The 16586-nt window shown below is 60.4% G+C and overlaps 1 protein-coding gene across 3 annotated transcripts in view; it reads left to right on the top strand.

The window, feature by feature from the left end:
• RBPMS2 (RNA binding protein, mRNA processing factor 2) overlaps positions 1-13141 on the top strand; it is a 28531-nt gene extending 15390 nt beyond the window's left edge. The window contains exons 2-8 of one of the 3 annotated variants that reach the window (XM_017347959.3): positions 4792-4869; positions 5691-5729; positions 6411-6473; positions 6705-6855; positions 7368-7405; positions 11919-11988; positions 12148-13141. In XM_017347959.3, coding sequence (XP_017203448.1) covers positions 4792-4869; positions 5691-5729; positions 6411-6473; positions 6705-6855; positions 7368-7405; positions 11919-11981 — 432 coding nt within the window. In that variant the 3' untranslated portion in view covers positions 11982-11988; positions 12148-13141. Of the gene's footprint in view, positions 1-4791; positions 4870-5690; positions 5730-6410; positions 6474-6704; positions 6856-7253; positions 7406-11918; positions 11989-12147 lie in introns of all 3 variants that reach the window. The other 2 variants (XM_002718081.5, XM_017347958.3) reach the window with 2 other exon arrangements.
• The last annotated feature ends 3445 nt before the right edge of the window (positions 13142-16586 follow it).

Here is a 16586-nt window from a genome sequence, read left to right as displayed (position 1 = left end):
CTCCCACATGGGTGCAGGGGCCCAAGGACTTGGGCCATCTTCTACTGTTTTCCCAGGCCATCACAGAGAGCTGGATCAGAAGTGGAGCAGCTGGGATTTGAACTGGTGCCCACATGGGATACCAGTGCTATAGACAGCAGCTTTACCCGCTGTGCCACAGTGCTGGCCCTGGATTCTTTTATTATTTATTTTCATTTTATTTGAGAAGAAGAGAGACAGAGACAGAAGAACGAGCTCTTCCATCTACTAGTTCACTTCCTGATGCCTGAAAGAGCTGGAACTGGGCCAGGCTGAAGCCAGGAGCCGAGAACTCAATCCAGGCCTCTCATGTTGGTAGCAGGAACCCAGCTTCTTGCCATCACCCGCGGGTATGCATTAGCAGGAAGCTGGAATTAGCAGCAGAGCTGGGACTTGAACCTAGGCACTCTGATATGGGGTGCAAGTGCTCCAAGTGTTGTCTTTTTTTTTTTTTTTTTAAGATCTATTTATTTACTTGAAAGGCAGAGTTACAGAGGGGGAGAGGGAGAGCAGAGAGAGCAAGCTTCAGTCTACTGGCTCATTTCTAACATCTGGTTCACCCAGATGTCTGCAATAGCCAGGACCGGGCCAGTCCAAAGCCAGGAGCCTAGAGCTCCATCTGGATCTCCTGTGTGGGTGGCAGGGGACCAAACACTTGGGCCATCATCTGCTGCTTTTCCAGGCACATTAGCACAGAGCTGGATTGGAACTAGAACAGCCAGGACTTGAAACCGCTCATAGCGGATGCGGGCAGCACAGGTGGCGGCTCTACCCTCTGTGCCACAAGGCCAGCCTCCCAATGGGGTCTTAGCAGCTGTGCCAGCTGCCCGCTCCTGTGTTGGATTCTTAGAGTGAACTCGTGGAATAGTCGTGATGTGGGATTCTTTGCTTGGTCTGTGTCCAGCCTGAATGTCAGGCCCTGTCTTCCTGAAGCTGGTACCAGAAAATGTCTGGGGACGAGGGGTCCCTAGCGCCAGGCCTTGGAGAAGTCCCTGCCGTCCGCTTGCTGTGTCTCCCTGCCCTGAGCCCCAGCGTCTTCATCTGTAAGAGGAAGAGATTGAGCCAGGTGGGGTGACCGCCCCTGGGGAAGAGGAAGGCAGAAGATTCGCCCGCACTCCCAGCTCCAGCCGTAGGCAGACCTGACGCAGTCTCACTGACCGCTCTGTGAACAGGTGGCTCGTGGTGCCTGGCGGCTGATGCGGGTGTCCACCTAAGTGCTTGCAGGAGCATTTTGTTGGGCCTCTCGTGCCCAAGCTCAGGGCGTAAAGCGAGCTCTCCATCTTGGGGCTGGGGGTACTGCAGCATCCCGGGCCGAGCCAGCTCTGGTCTGAGTGAAGCCTGTTTCCCTCTGGGGCGTTCTCCCTGGCTGAGAGCTGGGGCTCTGGGGGTTTCTCTGAAGGACTGAGGTGCCTGGGGCCAGGGGCGGTCAAGGCTCCCAGTGTGGGAGGCCTGATGCTAGGCACCTTGGAAGAGGAGGATTTGTGGCCTGGCTCCTCTCGGGCTTCGTGGAGTCCAGCGGAAGGGCAGCTCAGGGCTGCTCTCGGACTTGAGACGCAAGAAGGGAGTGCAAGAGGGCCCTGGAGGAGGGGGTGGGCTGAGTGGGGGTGCAGGCAGCTGCTATAGGTGGGAAAGCATGGCTGTCCTTTAGGTGCTGGTGGTGCTGGAGCAGGGTGGGGGCTGGGCTCTGAAGCCTCTCCATCCTCCTGGTGGACAGCCCGCGGGCTGCCCAGCCCACGCACGTAACCCCCGCGGTGCCTCACCGGCTGTCTTCTGTCTGCCCTCCTCGCTCTGGCCTCGCTGTTGCGCTAAAGAAGTGCTTTAGGGAGGGACTGGCTCCCGGGGTGGACATGTGGCTGCCCAGGTGCTGCTGTCTCCTCCCAGGCAGCCAGGCTACTGGTGGCACCGGCTGCAGAGTCAGGGTGTCTGGGTCTTACCCAGCCCTGCTCCTCGGAAGGCCTCAGTTTCTGTCCCTGTACAACAGAGAGAGGCGGGGGCACATCTCCTGGGGTGGCTGGACCCATGTCAAACCGCAGAGGAGTTTTGTGGGTTTTTATTTTGTTTTAATTTGACAGGTAGAGTTATAGACAGTGAGAGAGACCGAGAGAAAGGTCTTCCTTCCGTTGGTTCACTCCCCAAATGGCCGCTGTGGCTGGCACTGCGCCAATCCAAAGCCAGGAGCTAAGTGCCTCTTCCTGGTCTCCCATGCGGGTGCAGGGGCCCAAGCACTTGGCCATCCTGCACTGCCTTCCCTGGCCACAGCAGAGAGCTGGACTAGAAGAGGAGCAACCAGGACTAGACCTGGCACCCATATGGGATGCTGGCACCACAGGTGGAGGATTAACCAAGTGAGCCATGGCGCCAGCCCAATGCAGAGGGGATTTAGCTCAGGCCTTGGTGACTTGGCCTCTAGGCGTTGCTTCGCAGAGGTGGGATCCTTCCTCTGTTGTCCCCTAAGCAGTAGTGGCAGTGGTCTCTTGGCCTCTCCTCACCTCCTAGGGGCGGAAGGGAGCTGCAGTGCCCGCTGGGGCACTTAAAACCTAAGAAGTAGAGACCAGAGGGAAGGGCCCTGTGGCCCCGGGGACTCTGAGCTGGGGCTGTGCAGAGCAGCCCCTGTCCTGTCCCCCGGCCCCTCCCCCACCCCACGCCATCCGTGCTGGGAACTTGCTATTTAAAGGGGGCCTCTGGGGAGGTTTGGCCAGCAAGGAGCCGTTTGAGGGCGGGTTTAAAATTAGCCCGGGTGAAATGGGTGACCTCCGGGGAGAACTGAGGCCGAGCTCCCTCGGGCTGCACTGGCTCAGGCTCTGGCTCTGACTCAGGCTGTGTCCCGCCATCCTGAGCAGGTCTGCCCAGCAGGGCCCTGGCTGCTGCCCAGCAGGGCCCCGCCCATCCTTGGGGGTGCGGTGGAGGCCGGTGCTCAGGTCCTGCCATCCTTTCCTGCCCACGAAAGCAGGTGTCTCTCTGCTGGGCTGGATGTGCGCGGAGATGACTTCCAGCTCTGCTGCTTTAAAGAATAAGAAAGAACACGTGGTGTGACCTGGGGCAAGTCTTCTCTCTGGCAGGATCTCCGTGTGCAGATGGGGTGTGCTCAGTGTAGCCCACCCTGGGTCCCCCCAGGTGCTGCCGAGAACAGGGAGCTGTATGTAGAGGGGCCCGGGGCTCCCAAGGGCTGGCGGCTGAGGCTGCTGAGGTGGCGTTCCTGGTCCGCGAGAGGCAGGCGTGCAGGTGTGTGGTCTGCATCCTAAATGGCCGGAGATTGTGCTGGAGAAACAGGACAGAGGTTCTCCTGGCCTGGGCTGGGAGTCACTCCACCCGGAGCCAGCAGCTGCTGGAGCTGCTCTCCTTTGACCTGGCTCCAAGGGGGCCTGGGGGTGTCCCCCGTACAAGCCAACATCTTAAAGTTCTTCCCGACCTCTGGAGAAGGGAGTGTGGCCGCTCAGGGCAGGAGACACTGTCCACGATGGCCGTGTGAGAGCGGGAGCCGCGAGCACTGTATCAGATCTGCCACAGTGACTTGGGGAGACCTGTGTGTGACAGAGCTGTGTGAGCTGTGAACAGAACGGGGCCGAGGTGTGTAGGGACCACACTCAGGGTTTTGAGATGACTTTAATGAATCCAGACCCTGAAACTCTCCCCTCCTGTCACAGCCATAGGCTGGTCTGGGCATGGTAGCTCATCTTTGCCCGCCACCAGCACTCACATAGCAGCAGTTCAGTCGCCGCTGGGGACACCGCATCCCTTTTCCAAGTGCCTGCCTGGTCTGGGTCCCGGCTCTGCTGCTGACTCCAGCTTCCTGCTAATGTGCACCCTGGAAAGCAGCAGGTGATGGCTCAAGGGCTTGAGCTCCTGTCACCCACATGGGAGACCCACCCAGGTGGCTTCAGTCCCAGCTATTGCAGGCATGTGAAGAGTGAACCAGTGGATGGGAGATAGCTCTTTCTGTTAATCTCCCTCTCTCTCTGCCTTTCAAGTAAAATAAAATAGCTAGCAGTAAACGTAGTAACAGTTCTGCCAAGCCTCTCATGGAGCTCCCCCCTAGTCAGAAGGTCACGTTCGGCTGGAGCCAGGGGACAGGCAGCTGGTGTTGAGTGCTCCACTGCCAACTTGCAGCCTTGCAGAGGGCAAGGCTCGCAACTTAATCCTCTGCCGAAGCTGAAGCTGGGGAGATCCGGCACAGTTGTCGCTAGGACTCCTTACCTAGTCCCCGGTTCAGGGGACATCTGTGTGAGCCCCGTGCTGGGAGGCAGGAGCAGAACACATTCCCTGCCGCGGAAGAGGCAGCCGAGGAAGTGCCAGGCCCCCTGTTGGTGGCGCTGCAGCACTGTGTGTGTGGCACAGGGCTCAGGATCCATTGGCACCTGGATCTTTGCTTCTCTCCCGGAGCCAGGGGCCCTTGGGTGTCCTGTGAAAAAATATGCACATTTTCACATGTGCCTCCTTGCGGGGTAAGGGCTGTAGGGAGGCCTTTGATCTGCAAACAGGCTCAGTTTGTACACTCAGGAAAGAAGGCCCTTTGTTGCCGCTGCTTGCCCAGTGGCACTCAGCACACACCCCCAGGCTGAACCTAGCCGGAAGGAGGTTGCAGATGGCGTCTGAGAAGGGCAGGGCTGTGACAGCACGGGTATCCCTGCCTGCGTGTCCAGAGGAGGCCCAGGAAATGTCGGATTCCTCCTCAGGCTCCAGTGTGGTCCCAGCTCCCGGCCTGCCTGCAGGGAGGGCCACGCTCTGCATCCTCCCTGCTTCTCCCAGCCCTGACCGCCACGTCTCTGTCCTCAGGTTCGGACACTGTTCGTCAGCGGCCTCCCTGTGGACATTAAGCCCAGAGAACTCTACCTGCTCTTCCGGCCGTTCAAGGTGAGTCAGGACACCCCCTGCCCCTCCTCCGGGTAGAGCCAAGGACCAGGGAGAAGCAGCAGGAATGAATGAATGATGTGGATTGGGTATTGGGAGGACCTAGGAGATGCAGAAATTGTTAAGGTTCGTTCATTCATTTGAATAGTGTGACAGAGACCTCCCATCTGCTGGTTCACTCCTCAAATGACTGCAGCAGCCAGGACTGGGCCAGACTGGAGCCAGGAGCCTGGAATCCACTTGGGTCTCCCATGTGGGTGCCACGGGCCCCAGCACTTGGGCCATCTGCTGCTGCTTTCCCAGGCCCATTAGCAGGGAGCTGGATCAGAAGCAGAGCAACCGGGGCTTGAGCTGTGCTCTGACACAGGATACCAGCGTCCTGGGCCGCAGCTTTAACCCACTGTGACACAACACCAGCCCCGAGAATCGGTGATCACAGGCCAGCCTGCTGTGTCCTGGTTCTGCTAATTCTGGGTGCCTTCCGTCACTTCCCAGCCCTTCCCATCTCGGTCTCCTCATCTGTAAAGTGGGAGCGAGATGGAATTTTAATAGACTCTGCCCCATGAGGAATCTGAGCCTTTTCAATTTGCAGATGAAAAAACTTAAGGTCTGTGCTCCCAGATTACAAGTCAGCGGAGCAAACGGGAATTTCCACCTGAGTGGGCGACAGCTGCCTCGTGATGGCCGCCCCTTGTGCTAGACCACGAGGCTTGGAACCCTGCGGCGGGAGGCACTTGGCGAGGAGGGTTTGGGGTGACTCAGGGGAGGCTGATCTGCACAGCAGAGGCTCTGACGGGCCCAGTAACGGCCCCTTCTCTCCACAGGGCTACGAAGGGTCCCTGATCAAGCTCACCTCCAGACAGGTAACTTCTCTCCTAGGTGTTTCTTCCTCAGCCCAGGCCGGCTGCCAACTTGGAAGTAGCTGATGCCGCATCTTGAGCTCCCCTGTGTTTCTGGTGGGCTGGGCAGAGGCAGCCTGCATGGCTCTCCTTCCTTGCACTAACCTCTGAACCCGGTCAGCTCCGGCTTCCCTCTGACTGGCTCTTGGGAAGGGAGGGACCTCTCTGCCCCTCCACAGCACCCTACCCCCACCGTCGAGTTGGCGGCTGAGCTCCGACCCCTGGTCTAGGAGGTCTAGGCTGATCCTTGGAAGTGAGTTTTCAACTCGTTGCCCCTTGCTTGATGGCGGAGCTTGCCCTGTCCTTGGTACATCGGTGTCACCCTGTTCTGCCAGGGAAGACCCTGGAACTCTCTCTGGATTCTCTGCGTGTGTCTATGAAAAGACTTGAACGAAAGGGCAGGGTTGAACGCAGCGCAGGCAGGCAGGCATTTTCTGGTGTGGTGCCGAGAAGGGAGACCTGAACCTCCCACGGCTCCAGTGGAACGGAAGGAAGGCCCGGGCAGGAACGGCTGTGGTTGCCGCGTCCCTGTCCACGGGCCAGGCGCTGTTTGCAGGAGGGGGTGGGCTGCTTTAGCGCTGGAGAGGGCTGTGCCGAGCCGGGAGAGAGGCGAGAGTGCTGTGTTCTGTTTTCCAATCCCGGTAGCCTGTCGGCTTCGTGATCTTTGACAGCAGGGCAGGAGCAGAAGCGGCCAAGAACGCGTTGAATGTGAGTAGGCGGAGGGCAGGTGGTCTTCTGACCCACGCAGCTCAAAGGCAGGGTGTGTCCCTGTCTGCCCTGCACACTTTCTCCGGGTCCTGGGCGGAGCCCTCAGCCACGCCGTGTCCACTCGTGAGGCCCCGCCCCTTTCCTCTGCCGCGGTCCCTGCATGGGCACGGTCGCAGCAGCCGACAGTCGGGGTTCTTGACTCGGGCCTTCCCTTCTTCCTTTCCCGTGTAGGGCATTCGCTTTGATCCTGAGAACCCGCAGACCCTGAGGCTAGAGTTTGCCAAAGCAAACACCAAGATGGCCAAGAGCAAGCTCATGGCGACACCAAATCCCAGCAGCGTGCACCCCGCCCTCGGCGCGCACTTCATCGCGCGGGACCCCTGTGAGTGGCCCGAGCCGTTAGCGCGCAGCGCAGGCGCCTGCGCAGCACATCGGTCCGCCCGTGTGCCCGGGAGGCTGCTCGCATCCGCGGGTCCGCCTCTGACACTGCGCGGCTTCCTTCTTCCCCTGCAGCCTTGGCTGAGCCCGAGCCGTCGGGGCTGCCCGGGTTCCCTGCAGCCTTGCCTGATTTCTCTTGGTTGAAATGGGCCGAGGCTCATCCAGGAGCTCCCCACGGCGTGGTGGCTTCTTTCCTTGGTTTAGGGCCCGGGCCCTAAGGCGGGGGGGGGGGGGGGGGGTCTGGCCTGGGGGGAGTACTTCCTGGCCCAACTGTTGTATGGAAGGGGGCGGTGGCAGGGAGGCTGGTGTTCTGACGATGGAGGCTGTTGTCTCCCGTTATAGATGACCTGATGGGGGCTGCTCTGATCCCTGCGTCCCCAGAGACCTGGGCCCCTTACCCTCTGTACACCACAGAGCTGACCCCAGCCATCTCACACGCTGCGTTCACCTACCCAGCTGCCACTGCCGCCGCTGCCGCCGCCCTGCACGCTCAGGTAAGCCCCTCCTGGCGCGCCGGACTGTGGACCTGCCTGGCTGCCGGGTCATGCTGCTCCCGCAGTGATGGGAGCGTGGTGTTCTTCCAGGGTGGTTCCTGCCCTGGGGCTTGACCCGGTAGAGGGGGTGGGATAAAGGAAGCCTTGAGGCCGCGTGGAAGCCTCCGGCAGAAGCTGGGAGCCCCGAGCGCAATCTGCGTGTGGTGCAGGGCCACAGTTCGAATCCCAGCATGAGCTGGAGCACCTGCCCCTACTTCTCCCTGTCTTCATAAACCCCACAAGCTTTAGAAGGTTTCCGTGCCTCGGCTTTGCCTCCTCCGGCACCAGGGAGTGGCGTCGTGGGTTCCAGGTTGATGCGTGTGAGGTGTCGGGCTGAGCCTGGGGCATCCTCAGAGCTCGCTGACCGCTGCCCGCGGTGACCTGTCCTGGGGCAGGAAGGAGGGGGCGGGTGTGTCTGGGGAGAGCTGGGGAGGCTCAGACTGGGCGAGGAGGGCTCCGTGGCCAGCGCTGTGTCAGGTGCCCAGTGGGCAGGCGGGTGGTGGCATCCTGGTCCCTGGCGCATACTGCAGGGCAGGTGCCTCACCATGGCAGTGATGGGGCCGTCTCAGCCCCTGCTCAGCCAGCTGCCGGAGAGCTGAGCCTCGGCAGAGCGAGCTGCTGGGCTGTGGAGAAGGCAGGGGGAAGAGCGGCAGGAGGGAGGGACCAGAAGCCAGGAAGGAAGTCACAGGAAGCCGCAGGTGCAGGTGACAGGGCCCTGGGGCTCCGAGATCCCACGGCATCCTCTCTCAGGCCCTTGGGGTGCTTAGGGGCATGGGGCTCACCCGGGTTGGAGGTGAAAGTCTGATGTGGGACTTCCCACCTGGGCAGACTCACCCCAGCAGGGGACTGGCCACCACAGCAGAGTCCTGGTTAGCTGGGTGTTCTGTGGCTGAGCACTGGGGGTTGACGGTGTGGGGGTGGCGAGCGTCCCCCCTGGAGCAGAGCGTGTGGGTTCTGTGGTGGGAATGGAGCAGGCCCCCCGACAGGACGTCATCCTGTCCTCTCCGACCTGGGCAGTATTCGGTGCTCCGAGGCAGGCCACACACGGTGGCCGTCACTGCAGGGGCCCTGCTGGGCGCGATCACGGCTCCCGCCCCGCCGGGCTGCCCACCAGATCCCAGCTTTGCCATCAGTGAGCTCCCCGCTCTTCGCCCCTGGGCCCCTGTGACCTCATCTGTGAAGGGAGGGCTGGACCGGATCAGATGGAGGGGTTCTGCCCGGGCCCCTCTGAGACCCAGGGAGCCGCTGCCCAGCTGGCCGGGGCTGGCGCTCTGCTCCTGGTCCCCGCGGGCCTGCACATGGTCTGCTGTCTCCTCTGTTTCCTCCTGCACCGTAGCTGTCTTGATGTACTGCAAACTTGGGCTCTGTTTCTACTCCTGTGTGACCTAGAATGAACTACTTAACTTCTCTGTGCCTCTCACCAATGTTGGTGTGTGGGGGCAGTGCTGTCCGCTCAGGTCTTCTTCAGGTCGCGGAGGTCTCACAGTGCCTACGTTCCTACCCTCTGGCCTCCTTGGAGAGGCATGAAGGCCTCCCAGGACACTGGGATAGAGCACTGGAAGACAGACTGATGACCAGAGATCAGACAGGAAGTCACCGGTTCCGTTCTTGCTGCTCAGACCTGGGCATACATGTCCTCCACAGTGGACTGGGCTGTTGGGACCGCAGGGCTGCCTCAGAGCAGCTGAATACAGGGTGTGCCTCTCTGCTCCTAAGTGCACTCTTCTGAGCCCCGAGGACCAGGAGACAGCTGAGGGCAAGGGGGGGGGGACTTGGACAGAAGGTGGCGGCTCAGACAGAGGGGATGCACCCCAGCTGCGTGCCCTGAGCCAGCGACCCTGGCTTGAGCTGGCTGCGGAGGCCAGACCTGCGAGGGTGGGGCTGTACAACGCCGTCTTGCCAGCCTTCTGATCCTCTTACTCAGATCATCCCCTCCCAGGGCCTGGGCACCACAGGGTTTGGTGCCTAAAAGCAGGGACTCTTCAGCCCAGGGCCGCCCAGACTGGGTTTCGTGTGTGTGTGTGTGTGTCTTTTAAAGATTTGATTATTTGAAAGGCAGAGAGAGAGAGAATATCTTCCATCTGTGAGATACCCCAAATGGCCATACCCTCCAGGACAAAGCTAGTGAGCCAGGAGCTCCATCTGGGCCTCCTATGTGGGTGCAGGGCCCAGCACTTGGGCCACCTTACGCTGCTTTCCCAGGCGCATTAGCAGGAAGCTGGATCAAAACTGGAGCAGCCAGGACTGGAACCAAACTCATGATGTGCGTGCGTGGCGGGTGGCGGCTTAACCCACCGCGCCACAGTGCAGGCCCCTCGTTTTCCACTTCAACCCGAGAAAAGGGAGGTCCTTCGCCCTTTTCCACTTGAAGCTGTTCAGCCACTTACCCAAGACCTCATGGTAGCGTGACTCCTGTGCCTGTCTTCTTACCTCTACAGCGGGGACGATAGCACCAACCTGTGACCTCAGCGCGTGAAAACTGGCGCATGGCAGGTGCTTCCTAAGCCTGGCCGTTGTAGGTCTGCATTTAGGAGGCAAATAGGGTTTGTTTTTCGCCATTTTCCCTTTTGGCTGATCGTCTTATTCCCCAGACAAAACACTACTTTTAGTCCCTAGATTTGGAAGTTAGTTGGGAGCGGGCATACAAATAAATCCGTATGTGTGAATCCGTTACCAAGAGCATCGTGTGTAGTTCATCTTCTAAAATCTTAGGGACTAGAGCGTTTCTCTGTCGGTAAGTGGAGGCCCCTGCTGTGGGTGCGGGTGCCTGGTTGATACCTGCTGTGCTGGTGGGCCCTGCCCTGTTGGTGGTGAATTTCTCATTCACACAGTGTCTTGCTGCTGGTGGGCTCCGCTGTGTTGGACACCCTTGGTCACACTTTTTTTTTTTTTTTTTTAAAGATTTATTTATGTATTTATTTGAAAGACAGAGTTACAGAGAGGGAGGGAGAGACAGAGAGAGGTCTTCCGTATGCTGGTTCACTCCCCAAATGGCCACATGGCTGGGGCTGGGCCAGGCAGGAGACAGGAGCATCTTCCACCTCTCCCACGTGAAGACGGGGGCCCAAGCACTTGTACTTGGGGCCATCTTCTGCTGCTTCCCCGGGTGCGTTAGCAGAGAGCTGGATCGGAAGTGGAGCAGCCAGGACTCAAACTGGCACCCATTTGGGTGGGATGGCGGTGCTGCAGGCCATGACTTTACCTGCTACGCCATGGCACCGGCCCACCTTGGTCACACTTCAAGGCACCTGTCATGTGTTCTGTATGATAAACTCCTAGAACTCTTAGAAGGTCAAAGCATAGATTTGGCAATTTGGTTAAGGTGGTTTTTGGTGTTAATAGCTTTTATTAACAGCTCAGAGGTGCAGAGAGGCTCCTGATGGGGTCATGTGATAGTCCCAACAGCCCTGGGGCCGCTGTGTCCTGAGGACACCTGTGCTGCATCCTTGGAGCCCAGGGAGGGTGTTGGGTGGCCTAGGACCCGGTCCCGCTAGGTACCAGGTATGCCGGTGCCTTAGGCTGGCCAGCCCCTGACTCCTGCCAAGATCTTGGAATTTCGTGCTGCACAAAGCTGCACCTAGAATGCACGGGGATGCAGGGGCGAGTTCCATGGGAAGCCGTCACAGCCTGCTAAGGAGGCCAGCTGCCCCTCCCTGCACCCTCTCCCTCCCAGCCAGCCCCTTGCTGGCGGCTGGGCTGTAGGGGAGGGTGTGCACCATCTCCTTGACCAGCTCCGGGAACCCAGCCTTGGCACCGGGCTGTGCCGGGGTCTGGTGCGGATGCCACGCCGCCAGCTTTCTGAGGCTCGTGTTGCAGGGAGCGAGAGGTGGGTGCAAGGAAGCCTCCATGGGGCTCCTCTGGGGCCGCGTGGCAGAACCAGACCACAACCAGGGCTGGGACTTCACCCTTGGAGAATGCTGACTTTGGGTGTTTTGTTTTTAAGTTCTGTGTATTTGAAAGGCAGACTGGGGGCTGGCTCCGTGGCACAGTAGGTTAATCTTCCCGCCTGCAGAGCCGGCATCCCGGCCATCCTGGCCATCTTCACTGCTTTCCCAGGCCACAGCAGAGAGCTAGATCGGAAGTAGAGCAGGCAGGACTTGAACCGGCGCCCTTATGGGATGCCGGCACTGCATTCAGCGGGTTCACCCGCTACGCCACAGCACCGGCCCTGCAGAGTAAAATTTTATTACATTCATTTTCCTGCTCGGGTTAAGGACTCCGTGCTGTCTCAGTGCCGGGGGCGGGGTGAGGCTTGGCCCACCTGGCTTGGTCTTGGCGGAGTGTGTGCCGTCTGTCCTCTGTCCTCGCCCTGCGGAGCAGCAGGCCAGGTGGTGCTTTCCCCCTTTCAGGGCGAGGCACTGGCCTGCACCTGCCAGCCAGCCGGGGTTGGAGCAGGACCGCCAAGGGACCCTGATGGCCGTGGTTGGCGGGCTCCCCTGAGGGAAGGGACTGCTGACCTTGGCTTCTCTTGCAGGTGCGCTGGTACCCTTCCTCTGATACCGCCCAGCAAGGATGGAAGTACCGCCAGTTCTGTTAGCACTTCTGTAAGTGCTGGTGCCAGGGGCCGGGACCTTGCACAGAGCCAGGGCCCTCCCTGCTCCCTGGTGCAGCTGCCTGGTGTCCACCCTTCTCCCACCCTGGCCCCGGCAGTCAGCTCCAGCCCCACGCCTCTGCTCATGGCCACCTCTCTCCTGTCCCTCCAGGTCTTGGCACCGGGGAGTTGGTTCTGGGGATCTGTGTGGTGGGACCCACACAGGCACCCTGAGCTTCCTCGCACCCCGGGCGGCCGGTGCAGAGCTGCTGCATCCCTCCAAAGACTGTGAATCTTAAGCCTGACTCAGTGGACTGCTTCCTGGTTCCTGTCCCTCCTCTTCCGCCCTGTCCTGCCCCCAAGCCTTTCTCCGAGGCCTTCCAGGAGGATTAGGGGGCCTCCTTGCTGGGACCCCCAGGCCCAGCTTGGAGGCCCCCTGGGACCCAGCGAAACCTCCGCCTGGAGGAAGCGCGGTGTGTGATTTTGCATGTTTTCTAGCATGGAGTACGACACTTAACACGTGTGTCTGCCAGTGCACAGTTTGTTCTTCCACTGCGTCGCCATAGCAACAGACCCTGGCCACTTAATGGTTCATCATGCCCGATCCCTTCCACACCCGGCCCCCCACAGCCACCCTGCAACCCTCCACTCCCCGCCACTTCCCAGTCCAACAGCTCCACCCCCACCCCACAACAAGTCTCCCCACCGGGGTCCTCTGTGCCCCCTTTCTCGGCTGGGCCAAGGACGGTCAGGATCCACCTTCTCTGCCCACCTTGCCCCTGCCGCCACTCCTCACTCTCTGCAGACCTCGAAACCAAGCAGAACGTGGAAAGTATTTTTGTACCCTGTGTAACGAAATATTTATGCATCATAAAGGACTTTCCGTGTGTGTGCCATTAATTATTGAGGGGCCCTGGCTCGCCCCGTCAGATGAGTTCAGTGTTGAGTTCTGAGACACGCAGAGGAAGAGGGTTCGCGTTCCTCAGCAGTGTGCCTTTGTTTCCGGGGCTGTGCAGGAAAGCTGTGCAATGTGACTTTGTTTTGTGAGCGTGGCTGTGCTGCCCGGAGCCGCGGCTGCGCCTCGGGAGCCGGGGCTGTGATTTCTGACCCTGTGAGAATGTGAAACTGGATAATATATGAAACGCAAAATAAAAGAATCCAAAGCCGCTGCTCTCTGACCTTTGCTTCCTCCTTGCGGGGAGTGCAGGCTGCCATGCCGAGGGCCTGGCCAGAGACCTTGGACTTGCTGGGGGCCTGCTGACTTGTCAGGGTGGGTGGGACAACCTTGGGACCCTTAGAGCCTCGCCCAAGGGCCTGAGGCTGGGTCCTAGCTCAGGGCTGGGTCAGGTTCCCTGCACCCAGGATAAGTGCCCAAAGGCGACCCTCGCTTCCTCGGGTGTGGTTATCTGCTTGGTCTTCTCTGGGAGAAATGGAGTGAGGTCTGGGCTCCCCTGTGTAGGGGTGCCCCCCACCCTGCGCAGGTGCACCTTGGGAGGCTGAGCTAGAGGGAAGGAGTCTCCTTCCTGGAAGGGGTTAAGTTGATCCGCCCCCTAGACTGGGGACTGAACTCTGATTCCTGGAGGAGGGGAGAACTGGGGTGAAGGTCAGGGGAGCTGGTGGGGCTGGGCCAGGGGGCAGGTCGAGGGTCCAGACACCTACAGCCCTCCCAGCTGCAGGAGCTGGAAGGGGCTGCCCCAGCCCCGCGCCACCTGGTCCAGCTGCTGCCTGACCTACTTCCCCGCAGCAGGAAGTGTGGGGCGGCCTGAGGTGGTGAATTATTTAGCCAGGGCGCCTGGGCCGTTCTGCGAGGGGCTGAGAGCTGGCTTCCCTGGGGGCCTCCTTCACGCTCCGACAAGCAGGGCCCAGGCCTGGCGGGCGGGGGGGAGCCAGGGGAGGCCCTGCAACCGCTCCGTGCAGGGTGGGGGCTTTGCAGAAAGACCTGGGCGGATGCTTCTGTTTGCACTGAACTTGAGCAGGGTCCCCAGGTGCCCTGGCCTGCCAACAATGGCCTCATCTTGGTCTCTGGTTGCTGCCAGAAAGCCCTTTCCCTCCTGAAGGGGACCTAGGCGCTGGAATAACGGAGTTCCTGGGGCAGCAGCACTGGAATCTCGCACCGCGCAGCAGGGGCAACTGCTGTTACGAGCCCGCTTTGCAGACCGGGAGGCTTGCGCCCGGTGGATGTCCTGGGGAGGCCCCCGCTGCCCTGTGCTGGCCCCAGGCGGCTGTTCCTGCAGCAGAGGCGGTGCCCGTCACCCTGACTGGGCAGCTCCGGGCACCGCTGCCCGGCCAGCATCTCCCAGGGACGTGAGCGTCTGGGAGGCCTTCACAGGAGAACGGGGTCCCAGGCTGCAGGCTGCTGGCCTGACACGAAGCTTCCTGGGCACCCGTGCAGGGTAGGAGCCCAGAGGTCTCGGGTCGGCCCGTGCCTCCTGCCTGGGCGCACCCCCCACCCCAATCCTGCACACACCTGCTCATTGCTGAGTTCCTGTTGGTGCTGAGGCGAGGGCCCTGCTGTCAGATGTACTTGTCCTTGAGCAGCAGGGCCAGGCAGAGTCCAGAAGGGGACCCTGGAAGGGAAAGGCGAACCATGGGGAAGCTTCCTTGAATCTCAATCAGGAAGAGGGGGCAGAGCTGCCTACCCTGCCTCCATATCCCCCATGGAGCAGGCCCCACTCACCCACAGGCACAGAGAGGGGCTCGTTGGGATCCCTTCTGGGAGGCCCTGAAGGGCTCTGTAGAAAACCCTAGAAAACCAGAATCAGAATGTCTGCATTGAGTGTTGCGTCCACTCCTCGTCCCATTTTGCAGGTGAGGAAGTTGAGGCACAGGGTAGCTAAGTGGCTGGTGCTACTGTCGTAAAGACCCCAGCCTTTGCGCTGCTGTGTCTCCTGATTCCCAGGCCGGTGCCCCTTCCACCACCCGATGTGGCCGTGCCAGAACCCCACACGCAGGATGCTGCAAGCATGCACGCTTCACCCTGTGGCTCCAGAAGCTGGGACCACAGCCCGGGTCTGCTGACCGCAGCCGCCTCCCCTTCCCATCTTCCCACTTGGGGCCTCTTGGTCTGAATATGACCCCGTCTGTCCCTGGGATCCTGGGTCCCGCTTCTGGATGAAGGGACAGGGGCCCATTGGTGATTTTTCTGGCTTCAGCCCAGCCATAGGCAGTCTCTGGCCTTTGTACTCAGGAGGTAGGGTTGTTGGACCTACAGGACCCAGCCAACCCACAGTGTAGCCAAGAACCAAACAGTCCATGTCTGCAGGGAGCTCTGTGCGGCACACAGGACAGGGGGTCCCCCCTCCCGAGGCCCTGTGCTGACACCCAGGGCCGAGCTCTGGGCTCTTGTCCCCCAAGAGCAGGGTCACAGGGACTGAGCCACCCTTTCTTGCTCTCAGCATCTGCCTCCTGCTGTGGGCCGGAGCCTGCGCTGAGGGGGAGGGGGAGGAGAGGAGGAGGGGAGCGTCTCCTTGGCACCTCCCTGTTCTCCGTGACTTCCCGGCGATGAGGGTTACTGATCACATGAGGAGGTGCCTGACGCACAGTAACTGCTCCCCGAATGGTCGCTGGAGTGTCCTTTCTTATCTCCCAGACCCTGAACAGGAAATGGAATTGGGTTGACTTCAACTTAGGTACACCCTGTCTCTTCAGTGGCTCCATGGTCACGGACAGGATTCTGCCCTGCCTCTACCTGCAGGACAGGTGGGAGGAGAGACAGGGCAGCCCAGGAATCTTCGAGAACATCTCGAGACACCCCCTCCCCAGACACTTTGGCACTGGATCTGACTTTTACAAAACTGTAGGACTTCAGGCTCTGGGGTGGTGGTCAGGTTGCTGGCTGCCTTAGCACCTGCAGGGACAGCGAAGGGACACTGTGCGGAGGGGCGGAGTTATCGACTGCTCTGTGGAAGCGGAGCGCTGGGGTCCCAGGCAGCCAAGGGATTCTCCTTGATTCTGGGCCTCATAGGGCCAGGCTCTGAGCCAAGCGAGGTGGGAGGGACAGCAGCATACTCAACATTTAGACTGGGGGAAAAGGCCCAGAAAACCAAGACCAAGACGGGCAGAGGACTTGGGCGGTGAAGTCAGCGGAGCCAGACCTGCTTCCCGGGGCTCCCAGGGCGGCTGAAGCCATGCGGCGGGTGTGCCCGTGTCAGGTGCTGGTTTCTGACTGCTTCAGTTTGTTGGCGACACCAGAGGCACACCGCCGCCCGATTGAGAAGCTTTTGTTAATTGGGAGTGACTCAAGTTTACTGTCTTCAGTAGCTTCGAATTACAGGGTGGAGTCAGAGAGAAGGAAGGCGTTAAAGCCATACTGTGCGTGCCCCCCTCCCCCATCTCCAGGGAGTTCAAGTTCAGAGGTGCAGGGCTCAGCCAAAGGGACAGGATCTCAGACTTAGTCACGCCCCCTCCGTGCACCCACTCCTCCTGTCGGCAAGTGTTGGCTGAGCACCTGCTCTCAGCTGGGGCCAGCGTTGGTCCTGGGTGCAGCAGAAGGCGTGGGTTGTGTTCTTGGGAGGCACCCAGACAAGGGTCTGGGGGTCTGGGCTATGTGGGTGGTAACCAGGAAGGGGAGGAGGAAGGGTTGAGGGATGGTGGTTCCACGTGCCTCTGTTT

Source organism: Oryctolagus cuniculus, chromosome 12, assembly GCF_964237555.1.
Source record: "Oryctolagus cuniculus chromosome 12, mOryCun1.1, whole genome shotgun sequence".
NCBI classification, from domain to species: Eukaryota; Metazoa; Chordata; class Mammalia; order Lagomorpha; family Leporidae; genus Oryctolagus; species Oryctolagus cuniculus.
Note: the sequence above shows the minus strand (reverse complement) of the source record. Positions and strands in the feature narration are given on the sequence as shown.